Raw genomic sequence first — 15661 nt, forward strand, 5'->3', positions numbered from 1 at the left:
GTTATACTTAGTATGTTAAATATTTCCGTTGTTTGATTAAGGTACTCGAACTAAATAGCATGATATAAATGAGGTTGTGTCAAAACTATTTCAGCAAATGAACTACATCTAACAAGGAGATTCTTTAGCATGTTATTGAACTAGGTTCTGCTACTTGTTCGAAACCAATTTCATATACCTACTTAATAAATAAACATACTACCACAATACACACATCGCCATCTAGCCCAAAGTAAGCGTAGCTACTATGTGTACTAAAATAGCTGATTAATACTTTTGTGAATATTTGAAACTCAAAAATACTTACAATGTAAATTTAAACACCCAGACACTGAAAAACATTCATGTTCATCACACAAGCATTTTCCAGTTGGAATCGAACCCACGGCCTTGGACTTAGAAAGTAGGGTCGCTGCTCACTGCGCCAGTTGACCGACAAATATATATAAATACTTAGATATACTTTTATCGCCACCCTTAATTTAACGACTAAGACAGATAGACGGTAGATCAGCCATTTCCCAAACTCATCTAGGGATGATAATGATATCATTCGATAAGTAAAACTGACCCTGGAGAATCAGTGGTCGCGTAGGGCAACCTACTCTAGTTCAAGTGTAGCCATGCATTACAATTTGTTTTACGCATTCATATAAATTTGACGAATAAAAACATACATCCTGTGTTAAATATATATAACGCGTGCAACTTGTTTCATTCCGAAGATTTAACTCTTTAATTTTCAAACCTCACCAAAAATTTCTTTACTTAGGTTTCTGTAACAACTATGTTACGCTAACAGCTATGGGCCTCATGCTCAATATATTTAGTCACTCAGTCACAGCGGGACCTCAGATGGATCGAGAGGCGAGCATCAGTTTACACATCATTTGTAGATTATTTTACAATTCATAACATAACAGTAAACTATTATTATCATCACTTCGACCGATTGACGTCCATTGCTGGGCAACGGTCTTTTACAGAGTTCTAAAATCGACTGCCCTGGGCTCTCGACGATATCTAGTATAAACAATTAAGAGTAATAGTTAGTCATATTAAAACAGAACCGGTAACATATACCATACTGACTATATTTACCTGAATAACGTTACAGACCGATACCTATACCGTTACTGTCATAAACGCGTGGCTGGCATGCCTTCTGCGCATGACAGCCCGCCATCTCTTTCTAACTTTTCATCACAATAAATAAAGAAACAAAAGCTAACGATATCGTCACGACAGTTTCACGATCGTACGAGTGCACCAGTGAATGACCTGTTAATATTTAAAACACTGTTTAGCAAACTGCATTTCTAAGTACGTCATAATGTGCAGTTAAGATTAAAATAAATAAATATACTACGACAATACACACACCGCCATCTAGTCCCAAAGTAAGCGTAGTTTGTGTTATGGGTACTAAGATAAATGATGAATATTTTTATGAATAATATACATAAATACTTAAATATACATATAAGCACTCAGACACTGAAAAACATTTATGATCACCACATAAACATTTTCCAGTTGTGGGAATCGAACCCACGGCCTTGGCCTCAGAAAGCAGGGTCGCTAAACACTGCGCCAATCGGCCGTCAGATTACACTATCCTCCTCCTTAGTCGTTCACTCTTGGTTGACGATGGTACATTTTCTTTGGCTACAGCAGCCCCCGCGATGCGCCTCCACTTGTTACGATCGTTAGCGTTTCTGGAACATTGGACTATGGAGGCTTGTGTTGTAGCTTTAATTATGTCTGTCCAACGCGTGGGTGATCGACCACGTGACCGTTTGCCTTCCACTTTCCCCTGGACAACAAGTCGTTCCATGGAGTGCTTATTCCTAGTTATGTGTCCAAAGAAGGAGGATTCGTATCTGCACAGTCGACGATAACCTCTCTTTGACTTTTAATTCCTCCAGGACCGACACGTTAGTCCGAAAAGCTGTCCAAGGGATCCACAACAGTCGCCGCCAGCACCACATGTCTAGTGCATCGATTCTGCGACGGTCTTTCAAGCGCACTGTCCATGTTTCTGCGCCATATAAGACATATATTGGGAAGACCAAACTTCTCATCAGGCGGACTTTCGTGTTCTTTCATCACTTTAGTGTGATTACACTATGCTTTGATATAAAGCAAGTATTTTTAAAGCAGCAGCATCAATTAAGAAGATACCTAATACCTATGTAGTTCCTACATTATCTTTCATAATCGATGGACACAGGGTGGCACTTTTCAGCACATGTTCCTTGCATTACCAGTTTTCCCACTTACCTCTGTGCTCGGTCAGTAAATTATTACAGTAAACCAAAAAAATGGGCAGAACAATGAGTGCCAGACCCTCTAGCAATAAAAATGAACTCGTATATTATTGTTATATTGTTTTAGCTTAGTCTTGTTGAGGCGCCAAGGCCGCGGCTAGTTACCATCGTACCGACAAACGCCTGCCGCCACGCGATTCAGCGTTTCAGTACGATGTCGCGTAGAAACCAACTGAAAGGTTAGGCCGCATTACTTACCATCAGGTGAGATTGCAGTCAAGGGCTAACTTGTAGTGGATGTTAGTGCTGAAGTCATTTCAAGATTAAGACAAAACAACTAGTGACACAGAGCAGAACCAATATAGCACTGGAAGCAGGCATAACCGCAGGACTTGGCTTGTTAAATAGACGCCATTCCTGTCCATCCTGTCTAGGGTGTGGTGAGATGGACACCAGCTTTCACTTTATAGCTGAGTGCCCCATCTACGCGCTGGTAAGATGGGAACTACAAGGTATAAGGATAGAATTAGGGAAGGAGACCTAGCAAACCACTCCATAGGAGATATTGTTAGGTTCACCAAAGTTCCAGGACCTTTGGTGAATCTAACAATAGGTTCAGAGGGGATGCTGGCGGTACACCAGTAAAAACTGCTGCTATTGTTTATAAACAAAATAAAAATAAACTAAGCTAATGGCCTCGTACTACGACCGCAGGAGGATGTTGACAACTGTATTTTGATCTGAACTCAAAAAAATGGTTAAAATAAGAACTTTTATACTGTTAATGATTTTTTACTACAAAATGACATTTGTTGCATTATTTGTATGATGCTTAAATTTTGCACGCCATGTATGGATGTATGTATGTATCCGTGTATGTATAATATGTATATATGTATTACACTATAACCTAAAACCTTTTTAAATATGTAACAGCTTTAAAACGTGTATTTTGAAAAGATATTCTATTCTATTCTAAAACCTGTGTCTTAAACATGGGGAATAAAAAAAATAGGTCTAGAACCTTTGGTGAACCTAACAATAGGTTTCAGGGGGGAGATGCCGGAACCAGTAAAAAATGTGTCTGTGTGTATGTGTTTAAACATGAAACATGGGGAATAGGGTGACATGGTACTTACAATTTAAATATGACAGACCACCGTCCGCACAGGCGTGCACTGGTTTTCTTACCAGGGTATGCATTCAGCAGGAAAATTGCATATAAAGGCTAAAATACGAGTTATATATCAATTTTAGGGTAGGCAGTGCTTTTGTGCATGTATGAAGTGCACGCCACTGGCAACGGCAGGCGTCACCTCATTATATACAATACAATAAAATAACACTTGTGGTGGAAAATAAAAATAATTATGACCGCTTCATTGTCGCAGCTGATAACTTAAGCGAGTTTTATTAACCTCACTGCATTTCACGTGCTGCGTATCTATTAATGGCTGATAAGAAAAGTGCCAGAGCCACGTGCCTTTATACTTTCACGTTTAACCAATAATGTGGTACAGCGGTGATAGCTTAGTGGTTAGAAATGCGGCTTTACTTTTGGGAGGCCGAGTTCGAACCCAGACACGCCGTAGGGCGTTTAGCGTTGCCTGTTTAATGTTCTCAAAGGTGTGTTAAGTCTATCGATCCACACTTGCCTAGTGTGGTGGACCATGGCCTTAAACTGCTGGACATAGGTCTTTTGTAGGGAGTTCCACAATACTCGGTCCTGGGCCGCTTGCCTCCCGGCGACACGCCTGATGTCATCCGTCCACCTCGTTGGGGGCCGACCTACGCTGCGTTTACCGGTGCGGGGTCGCCACTCCAGCACCTTAAGACCCCAACGTCCATCGTTCTCCGAGCTATGTGCCCTGCCCATTGCCACTTCAGCTTCGCGACTCGCTGAGCTATGTCGGTAACTCTCTGTCTCGGATCTCCTCATTTCTGATTTGATCACGTAGAGATACTGCTAGCATAGCTCTCTCCATCGCCCGCTGAGTGGCTCTGAGCCTTCTTATGAGGCCCATAGTTAGCGGCCGAAAGAAAAAGATTCATATCGATGGTTAATCATTATTAGGTATTATCAGCCCGATTAAGCGACTGTTAGCGGCATCTAGTAGAAAACATTGTAGTAAAAAGCATAGTTTTGGTATGTTCCTGGTCCTATAAAGTACAAAGTACTCACAAAAACAGTCGCTACAGGTTGATAAATAGGCAAAGGTCTATAGTTTTAGCGAAAATTCTGCCGTATCTTTATATATATATTTCTTGTGTGCGTGTGTATGTCACTGAACTCCTCCTAGACGGCTGGATCGATTGGAATGAATTTGTCGGTATGCGTTTGGGTGGCACCCTGGATGGTTTAGATTCACAAATCAGCCCGACAGATGGCGCAGGGGCCAGCTTGTTTATATATATATTTCTTGTGTGCGTGTGTATGTCACTGAACTCCTCCTAGACGGCTGGATCGATTGGAATGAATTTTTATGTATGCGTTTGGGTGGCACCCTGGATGGTTTAGATTCACAAATCAGCCCGAAATATGGCGCTGGGGTCAGCTAGTATATGTATATTAAAGCATGAGTTAAGCCAATAAGATTTTCATCTGTGAGGAGAACAGGTGGAATTTTAAGAAATAAAACATATTAATGTGAATATTAAAAATTTATTTCCCCAATGTGCCGATTCGTCTACTAATTAGATGAATATTAAAAATATATGATAACACTACAATACTACAAGTCACTACAACAATATACTTGAAGTTAATGATGTTATGATTCCGTTAACACTTATCCTTCTTGTGAAACTATTTGATGACGGGCGTAGCTAGAATAATCTATAAATATCTTAAAAGAAAGGCTGGTACTTAATGAATTTACTACTACTCTTAGATGGTATATTAAGAAAAAAAATGCCTTTTTTAGCTAAAATCTCCGGTCATGTCGGAGTTCTAGTCCTAGTTCTACGTACTAGTACTAACAAGAAATCCCATTTCCCTCTTAAGATGAACTGAGAGCTGGCACAAAACGTTGCAAGTGATCAAAGTTTACAAAAAGCTTGCAACTGTGACTACTGGACACCATTTCTCGCCCAGATATATATCCAGAATATGTCCGATATTTATTTATTAAATGAAAGAATTCTCTTTTTTTTCCACAATATTATACTAGTCATAACTGCTAACAAGGCTGCGGTAGATCTCTTAATTATCCAGATATTAGCGGAAAATTAAACCCTATTCTACAAAGATGACTGACTGATTTTTGTGGAATTATGTTTAAGTTGTATATTAACAAATGAACCAATGTAGTATTAGGGAAAGATAAAGGCACCAGAGCCAGTGGAAGGTCTTAATAAAGCCTGAGAGAGCATTTGAATTACACTAAAAAGAAAACCGTCAGAATTAGAGACGTATTGTCACGTAAGACACAACACTTAAGTAACGTCATAGGCCAGTCTGTCAAAAAAATGCGAAGTATGAGAAAACAAATTGACACTAAAATGCTATAATTCATTTACTCTGCCCCTAAAAACGTTATTTTCTTGCTACGCCCGTGTACTCATGAGAGGTTTATTTCTCCCCAGCGGAAAGTTGTACGACCCTATCGTTTATTTCGAGCATTTCCGCCACAAACTCCTCGTCTGTCATGATGGTGGCCAGCTTCTTGAGCACGGAGAGCAGTTCGCCGTCCCGCAAACGGAGCTGGTCGTTGCATTCCTCGACATCATCTACGACTTCTTCTGGTATCTGGAAATTAGAGTTACCGTTTAGTGATTTTATTTTCAAAGCCTTTGTTCATTGAGAGATAAATTTAAAGATTTTAAAATAATGACAGTGTATAGTCAGTACATATTTGAAAATTTAATGTACGTTCATAAAAACATTTCTAAATTTAAGAAAAAATGTGACTGCAATAATTTAAACATTAGAAGTAAGAATAAACTTACAGTGCAATATACTAGGTTACATAAAATTCATAATTCGTTTAAAAGAAAATTGCATACAATTCTACAATAAACTACCAATTGTCATCTTGGAGATGTCTCTTAAAAAGTTCAAAGTTTGTATTAAACGTAAGCTTATAGAAAAGTCCTATTATAGTATAAAGGACTACGTAAACGATAAAAAAGCTTGGGTGTAAATTATTGCTCTAACCAGGTTGCTCTTCTAATAATTTAAAATGACATTGTGAGATGGTGATAACAAAAAAAAAAACACCCGGCTAAGTTTGTTGTGGGCTTCTTCTTAGACCAGGACGCGTTTGGAACCCTCGTAGCTTTAGTTTTAAGTTTACGAATGTGGTTATCGCCATCATCTCACTACCGTGTGGTTCTTATGTACGCATCAAAAGTGCCACCTGTGGGCCTACTTGAATAAAGATATTTTTGACTTTGACTTTGACTTTAAAACTCTAATAATTAAAATCAGGGGTATTGTACTATAAATAAAAAAGTTTCTCACCCCCTGCTAGAAGTTACATACAGTTATATAATAGACAATATATCCACGGTGGATATAATAGGGGAAAGACGTATCCCCGGTAAATGTCACAAATTAATTATTCTGATCTGTGCTCATGGTTTTGAAAAATAAATTTTTCGTTTTCTCTTTAGTTTTAGTTGTCTAAGTTTTTTATTGTTTTTTTTATCTATAATATCAGAACAAGCGCCAAAGGTTTCTTGATTTCCACATCCCAAACCAGATCTTCCCCCGCCGCAATAACCCCAGTTGTTACCAGCTAAATTAAACCTGCGGGTAGACGGTATTTAATTTGCAATATACAAGTGCAATATACTAGCCTACATAAAATAATTAACTTATTACAAGGAAATTGGATACAATTTTACAATAAACTAACAGTTGATATCTTGGAGATGTCTCTTTAAAAGTTCAAAGTTTGTATTAAACGTAGGCTTATAGAAAAATCCTATTATATTATTACGGAATACAGCAACGATAAAAATGCTTCGGTTTAAATTATTGCTTCTTTAATAGTTTTAAATGACAATGTGAGATGGTGAAATAAAAAAACAATCGGCTAAGTTTGTTGTGGACTTCTTAGACCGGGGCGCGTTTGGAACCCACGTAGCTTTAGTTTTAAGTTTAACAGTGTGTTGCATTTTAATTATTCATTATCATTAATAACCTTTAACAGTCTAACAGTCCACTGCTGGACTCTGGCCTCTTCCAACGTAAGGTCTTTAGTCCACTCTCTTTATTACTGTCATCATGCCTTTTGAAGGAGATTTAAAACAGATAAACACCCAGACACTGAAAAACATTCATGTTCATGACAAAAACATTTTCCAGGCCTCGGACTCAAAAAGCAGACGACGTTTTAGATTTTTTTTTTAACGTTTTCGACGTTGGTTTCGAGGACGTTTTAGATTTTATTTAGTTTTAAATAGTTTATTTTAGATTATATGTTTAAAACAATTATTTTAAAGAATAACAATTAATTAATTAAATTCGACGGCCGACTGTCGCAGTGGGCAGCAACCCTGATTTAAAATGATTGTTTTAAAAGTGATATGTGATACAAAAAAAACATACACACCTTCTGCACTTCCAAGAAGGTTTCAAACTTAAATTTCTTCCTCTGCTTGCCGTTGTGACCGTCAAAGATCATCGTGAGCTGAGTGTCCTTCTGCTTGGATATGAAGTAGATACCCGCCGTCAAGTGGCCTTTGGGGTTGCGGGCTAGGAGACTTCTGGAAAATAATTACACGTACTTAATAAGCGGTGATAGCGCAATGGGTAGGAGCTTGACTTCACTTTCGGGGGGGCAGAGTTCGAATCCCACTGTTCTAAGTAATTCACGTTTAAAGTAATTAAAACATCTTTTCAACGGTGAAGGAAAACATCGTGAGGAAACCTGCATGCCTGACAGTCCCACTTAATATTCTCAAAGGTGTGTGGAGTCCACCAATCCGCACTGGGTGGTGGACTACTCTGGTATTTATTTATTTATTCATTTTCGTATAAAATGTTTACAAAAGCATCAGAAAACCACCCAGGTTTGGAATATATGCTAACAGAGAATAAGTAGGTACTTTAACTACAGGACATTAATGCCAGTTTAACATGTTGTGCTCATAAGTGACTTAATTAAGTAGGATTTTGTAGGAATCCTAGGATAACGATCGACAAGAAATGCAGTCCGGCTAGCTTGCGGAAAGTTTTAAAACGAGAGCTAGTGATATAAATATGCATAATGACTAACGTTGCAATATTTTGCGAGGAACTCTTCGAATGCACTATTAATTAGTGTTGCTTTTTACTTGTTTGAATTAACAGCAACCAGAGAAAATTACCGCATTATACGTACTTCATATCCCAAACCAGGTTCCTCTTTTCGGTAACTTGTACTGCGCTGAGGTAGGCTCTTGCGACGTACACCAGAGATAACCTCTCCTTGACCTTGTCGCCTCGCGTCTCCCGCTCATGCCACTCCACGTAGTTGCAGTTGTGCAGGTTGAACTGGTAATTGTACTCCTTCTTGCAGTGAGGCTCGTCTGACTGGGTGAACCAGCCTATGGAAATACAATATTAAATTATTAATAATAAAACTAATCGGACATTTAAGTAGGAAGTTATAAGAGTTTAAAAAAATTAAGAACTACACCTAAACAAAACAGTTCATTTTCGAGCTACACTCAATTGAAAAAGTTCATTTACTTACCTAACCTAACTTCATCTTAGCTCAGAGAAGAACGGAATGGCGACGCTTTGTGCACCATTGCACGGATGCATTTGAAAATCAGAGGAGTGAACTCGATTTTAAACGTGACCATCTTTTAATAAAACCACACTCCAACATAATGTATAATTATGTTGATGGTAGGTACCTTAACTTGTCCTCACTGCGCGAACTTTCAGTGCAAAAATAGGGTACATCAATCATATTTGGGACACGAGCGAAGTCCTTTTAACAATGCAACTGGTGTGCAGTTACCTTAGCCAAAGCGGCTAGGGAGCAGGGAACATATTATTATTTTAATAAAAAATAATTCCTGAGAAAATGGAGCAGGGTTCGTCTTTCGGCTAACCACTTTACTTTAAAGTAGGATTGTCCTGAATAAAAAATTACGATCTTCCAAGAACCTTTCACTTAAAGAATACGAGTCTTTTAACAAAAAAAAAATATTCAAACATAATATCTGCCTTCACTTTTGTATAATAATATTTTAGGAGCTAGAGGTCATATTTTGTTTCGAGCAAAATTAATTCTTACCTGTATGCGGGTAGCAGCGGTCCGCCATGACGGTGACGACTCGAGATATGTGGTACCCCAAGTCGGACAGGAACACTCCTGGTCTGCCGTCAACCCTCACATGGCAAGCTACCATCACGTGGTCCTTCTCTGTCTCAATCAAAAACCCTTGCGGCCCGGGGCACGATGTCGTATAATCCACTAAATCTTGAATATTCTCATCACAAGATACCAGCATCATCGACTTGGTTATACCAGGGAAGTCCTTCTCAAGCACTTTCAGACATTTCATCACTTCCATGCCCAAGCCTACACAAGTGTGTTTATGAGGGCGTATTGGGGGGTTGTACTTCGGGAAGAATTCCTTTAAGTTTTCATCTGGGGCAGCCATGTATGCTTCGTATAGGGATATGAAGTTGTTAACGGAATCGTAGCGTTCGTTGACCACGAGTCGGCTCAGTAACGCCTCGGCTTTGGCCACCAAATCCTCGTACTGGCGGAGGGTGAGGTGCAAAGCTGGGCGGGGGGCCCCCCACCGTGGACACGGCAAGGGGTGGTCGACCGGCCATTGGCCGGCGGGCTTGAAACTCCCGGTGCCGAGTCAGCTCAACCACTCGGCGCCCCAGCGGCCCGTGACGCGGCGGATCTGCCTCTCCTCGCTGGAGGTGCAGGCCATGGCGGTGGGAGCGTGGTCAACCACCTCCCGAGTGGCTCCAACGCCGCTTGGCGCATCCAGAGACCACTCTAATTCCTGACTTAATGGTTTTATATTTAACGTATCTGAAAGAGAAATATCAAATTAAAATGTTGTTCGGTGGCATCGTTTCCTAACCCATCTTTATCAAATCGTTTTATATTTAACGTATCTAAAGGGAAAGATCAAATTAAAAAAATGATCGACGGCATCGTTTCCTATTGCATCTTTTATATTTACACTAGCTGTTGCCCACGTCTGCGTTGCTGGGAACCGTTTGTTTTCCTTACCTCTGTTACTCTACGTTCTGTCAAGTAACTAAAATAAGTTGAGTGGTTGCTTTGTAAGAGCGTGAAGGAAGGACAAACAAAGAAACAACCACACTTTCGCATTCATAATATAAATATATTTTACATAGTGTAAAACAAACGCCATGACAGGTGAAACGAAGAATTCATAATTATGACGTCATTTTTAAAACATAGTTTAAGACCTAATTTTTTACTGCTTGAACTTCTAAAATCTCTCTCACGTGTTTTGAGATTTCAAACAGTCAGTTGCAAAGTTTTTGTTATCAATAACAAAATCAATAATCTTTAGCTATGGAAAGAAGCCATGCTACCCAGCGAGCGTTTTCGCGGAAAAAGAAACTTAATTTTTTAATACAATTTGCAATTTATATCAACAAAACCTTTAACCTTTTTTTAATTTCTGCAAAAATGAGGTATTTTTTTGTTATTTTCGAACGTCATTGGAAAGTTTTCAAAATTAATAATCATGTCCAAGACATTATACAAGTGGGATGTATTTCAGTGAGCTCGTAAGTGTTGAACATTAGACGGCCATCTGGCGCAGTGGGCAGCGTTTCTGAGTTCAAGGCTGTGGGTTCGATTCTCACAACTGGAAATTGTGTGACGAGCATGAATGTTTTTTCAGTCTATATTATTCATAAAAAGGTTTTTATGGACTGTGAATGATGACGATGAAGATGTCAATAAACATGATATGATTTAACAAGTAGGTAGGTAGTTACTCTGAAAGGAACCGGAAGCCTGCATGATGCTCCTGACACAAGGCAAATGATAATAATGCGAGATGGCGGTCATATAATATAGATTATCAAATTGAGGCCATCCGTTATCGACTCGTGTGATGTCGCGTCGAGTCATGTGTAGAATAAAAACTGGGACCTACTTCATGAATCATGTACCTACATAATAAATATACTACGACAATACATACATCGCTATCTAGCCCAAAAGTAAGTGAAGCTTGGTTTATGGATACTAAGATGACTGCTGAATATTTTTATGAATAATATAGGTACCTACATACCTAAATACTTATACATAAATATCCAGACACCGAAAAACATTAATGTTAATCAAACAACATGACGCCCATCGGCGCAACAAATATTTACTACCTAGGTATTAGGTATTCGTTAAATCGCCCTGGTTATGAAGCCTCCGACTTTTTGGAGTATAATTAGTGTTATCAGTAACTAATCATTTCCATTAGTGATCTCTTCTAGAGACCCATGGCAGCAAATATAAACATAGAAACTCATACTCGGATATAACTAGGTAGGTATCACGTTATAAACTAAGCGGATCGGCAATGTGTCTAAAATCAGAATTTAAAACATATTAAAATGTTTAGCAAGATAGTTTAGTTTAGTTTAGTTAAATCAGCTAGGTAAGTATAAATTGAGATACCTATAGCTAACTTTAAAATAATACACCGTCCCATACAAATAATACCGTTCATATATCTATTGGGTAATTATTATGGTGAAATGAAAATGAGTCATGTTAACGTCATCGCGTCATAAAATTGCTTCCAAGGTCACTGCGAAATACCCCGGCGAATTCGATGACGCAGTTTCCCCGTTAGCGTAAACTGGGTTTGAACTTCAACTTTTGGATCTTGGTATTTATATTCTAAGTGAGGTAGGTATTTTTTCCAATAAATAAAATTGCAAAATCTAGCGATCCGCCATGACAAGTGAAACGCCGAAAGACGCCAAGCCTATATAAACCTAATATTATTAGCAAGTAATTCAAAGATTTAGAAGAGAAGTTTATATTATAGGACATGTACCTAAGAGAAAATGGACCTAGGTACATGTTTCCTTTAGCAAATCATCGTTACGATCTTACTTTTGCAATCTAGAAAACTTTAAGATACCTAGTAAATAATGAATATATTTGTATAGTATATTGATAGTAATAATGTAAGCATCGACTGAATTTTCATTCAAAAATTAAAAGAAAATGTTCAAATTAACAGATAGGCTTAGTCTTCTATAAACAATTATTCGTAGGTAGGTGGTAATTAAAAATGAGATAGGTACCTACCTACTTATCTTAAAAAGTAAATGATTGTGTGAAGTGATAAGTTATTATTAAAAACTAATTAGCTACCACTAATGAGAAACATTCTAGTAACTTATAAGAATGCTTCTATGCGAAATTATATTCGTTTTTATTAATAGGTAGTGATAATTCATTCTGCATTGCAATACAATCCATAAATAGGTAGGTACCTATAAGATAAATTTATTGGTCGCTGCATTGCAGTTTATTTGTTCTACTTTAATGCAACTATCAACAACGTCACAAAACAAATATTATGATCATGATATGATGCGCAGTTTTCTTAGACTATAATATGTGAATAAATTATTATTATTATGCATTTATTATTATTATTATTATTACGCGTTGATGTTAATTATTCGCAAGGAATATTATTTTAGGTCAGGTTATAAGAGTATTATACAATTGAATGACATTAAGAAATGATGTAAAAACTTGTTGTTTAGAAATAAACAAAGAAGCAAAAGATAATTTAAAGCTCTGATAGTTGATAGGGTTTCGGGGTTTCAAGCAAGTTTAGATGGAATATACCTACCACTGTAATTATATAAATTATTTATCCTTGGAACTGACCTGCAATGTTTTAATGATATTAAATAGCACGACCTTATTATAATAAATAGGTCAGGAAGAGGTCAGCGATACCTACGCGAAATATTATAATTCAATTCATTGACATTGATAAATGACTAGTACTCATTATTTTGGAAATGCGAAAAAAAACTAAGACAATTGAAAAGAACACGGTACTAAGTGATCGAAAACCACCAACTACGTCGCACTTGGCACATAGTAGACATCCTTAATAAATAAAGTCATAATTTAGTTAGGTACCTCCATTTTATTATGACGTCATCGACGACAAATACAATTAGGATCAGGAAACTGAACTCCGGAAGTAAGAAAGGCAAAGTTAGCTGTACTATTATTAATTATAATAATATTGATTTAAATTACAACCTAGGTACCTATAAATAATTCAGTTCAAAATATTGATACTGTAGTCTCTACGTCAGACGTCACATCAAAACACGGTTCTAAAAGGATCAAAAATACATAGGTACCTCGTATTACTCATACCAGTGAAAATTCCTAACAGATGTGTACTTAAGGCTGCAGTAACCTGTGAGTAGGTTACCTATGACGCAATCGACGATAGGTAAAATTGGAGAAATTCTGAGGAAACGGTAATTCGGAAGTAAGATAAAAATAAATAAAGGATAGGTTTCAAAGTCATACAAATAACACGGTTCTTTCAAAGGATCAATATCTCCTACGTCGTATTTGTCACCCATCAGCTGTTATTAGATTATGACGCAATTGACGTTAACTTCTTTAGGAAGCAAATATCTAATTAACGGAAGTAATTAAGGTCAAGGTAGCCTATAATAATATAATCAGTTCAAAAACGTACCCATTGGTAGGTCAATCGCCTGGCGAATAACTTGCAATTTGTCTCTAAGATGTGTTTTGTTTACCTTGTCGAGTGAAACTGGTTTGGTTTGCATACACGCGGTCTATATAAACCGTTCATTCGGATTTGCCCCCCCCTCCCTTTTCCGCCTCACCCCTCAGGCGTCAACCAAACTGCGTCATTCAGTTTTGCGTTAGTGTGCGTGACTTGGCGTCTGGCGATGGGTTGGTGGATGGATGTGTGCGTTAGGTGTTTTGCGCTAATTAGGATGATATTACTTTATGAGCGGAGCGGAGCGGTGATTTGCAAGTCGTTTTAAAATGTAATTAGACACGTGGAGCATCGTCAATGGATTGCAGCTGCAAATCTCGTATAGGGCCGGATTCTCTATAACATTGAAACACTTGTCATGACGTAAATTTTACTCAACTTACAATTAAAAGCTAAGACGGCTGTTGTAATGTAGCGATTTCATAATTTTCTTCACGGAAAAGATACCTACAATCTTTTCAATCAATCAAAAATACAAAAATAATAAGAACAAAGGTAAAAGTAATTTTAATTTCCGAAGCAAATGTATGTGTAAAATCACTTATGGTGATTTCTTCCGGGCAAACATTACAGAGAATTGACTCACATATGAATCGTTAGCGTTGCGCAATATACTAAAAATATACATACATATTAATAATTACAAAAACAGTACATATATAAAATAAAATAATACATAATATTAACGGTAGAGAGAACATAAATGTGGAATATAATAATCATACTTACAGTGTAAGAAAATTATTCTTTTGACGACTCTTAAAAATATTATCTTTTCTTATTTATTTCAAAGACCTGCGGTATTTAATTTTGTTAAAAGATTAATTTAGCAGGTCTTAGAAATATTAAGCTAATTTGGCTGTGAACCAAACGTTACCACAGCCAAATTAGCGCCATCTATCACTTATTTAATGTAGTGTTTTGAGGAGTTCCATAACTCCAACTTTAAAGATCTTTATTAGACTCATACCAATTTTCACCAAAGTACGATGTCAAAAAGATAATTTCGGTACTATTATAAGTAGTTCTTTAAGCAAAAAACTAAAGACCTTATTATTACCCTCTTTATACTTTGATAACGCGTAAACTATAAAAAATAAATCGCTGTGCTGAGCCGACCAAAACCCGCAGCTTATCTGAAGCGTCTAAACAAACTCACGCACACAACCAAAGGTAACTGTGTAAGTATTCCGCGTATTGCTGTGTATGTAATGTCTGAGTAAACACTAAACTAAACAGAAGATCAATAATAAGCCTTGGTCAAATAGAAATTTCCATTCATGTAAACAACAATACGGAATACTTTATCAGAACAAATATGTGTGATAGCAAATCAACGCTTATTGTTCTATTACATCTCTGTGCCAAGTCTTTACCGATTGGATGATATTTTTCTACTTGCAAGGAAAAGGATTATAATAATATCATTAAGAGTTTTAGAGATCGAGGAAACTCCTAATGGATAACTTTCTTTCGTATTTCCAGCGGTAAATAAACAACCGAGTTACTCGAAATGGCAGTAACATATTAAATCAATGTTAAATTAACATAAATTAGTGACAATCGCATATCGTCTGCGAAAGGCACATAAATATTGGTGTCTTGAGTATTTGCTTCTATAGCATAATTTTTGTCAA

General features: G+C 37.3%; 1 protein-coding gene across 1 annotated transcript; it reads right to left on the reverse strand.

The window, feature by feature from the left end:
- Positions 1 to 4918: 4918 nt before the first annotated feature.
- LOC120630854 lies at positions 4919 to 14062 on the reverse strand. Its single transcript, XM_039900156.1, has 5 exons — positions 13974 to 14062; positions 9506 to 10264; positions 8600 to 8804; positions 7829 to 7982; positions 4919 to 6018 (listed from the first exon to the last, which is right to left on the reverse strand). The coding sequence occupies exons 2-5, from the start codon at positions 9873 to 9875 to the stop codon at positions 5842 to 5844; spliced, it is 906 nt and encodes a 301-aa protein (XP_039756090.1). The 5' UTR covers positions 9876 to 10264; positions 13974 to 14062; the 3' UTR covers positions 4919 to 5841.
- Positions 14063 to 15661: the final 1599 nt, after the last annotated feature.

This window comes from Pararge aegeria, chromosome 17 (genome assembly GCF_905163445.1).
Source record: "Pararge aegeria chromosome 17, ilParAegt1.1, whole genome shotgun sequence".
NCBI lineage: Eukaryota > Metazoa > Arthropoda > Insecta > Lepidoptera > Nymphalidae > Pararge > Pararge aegeria.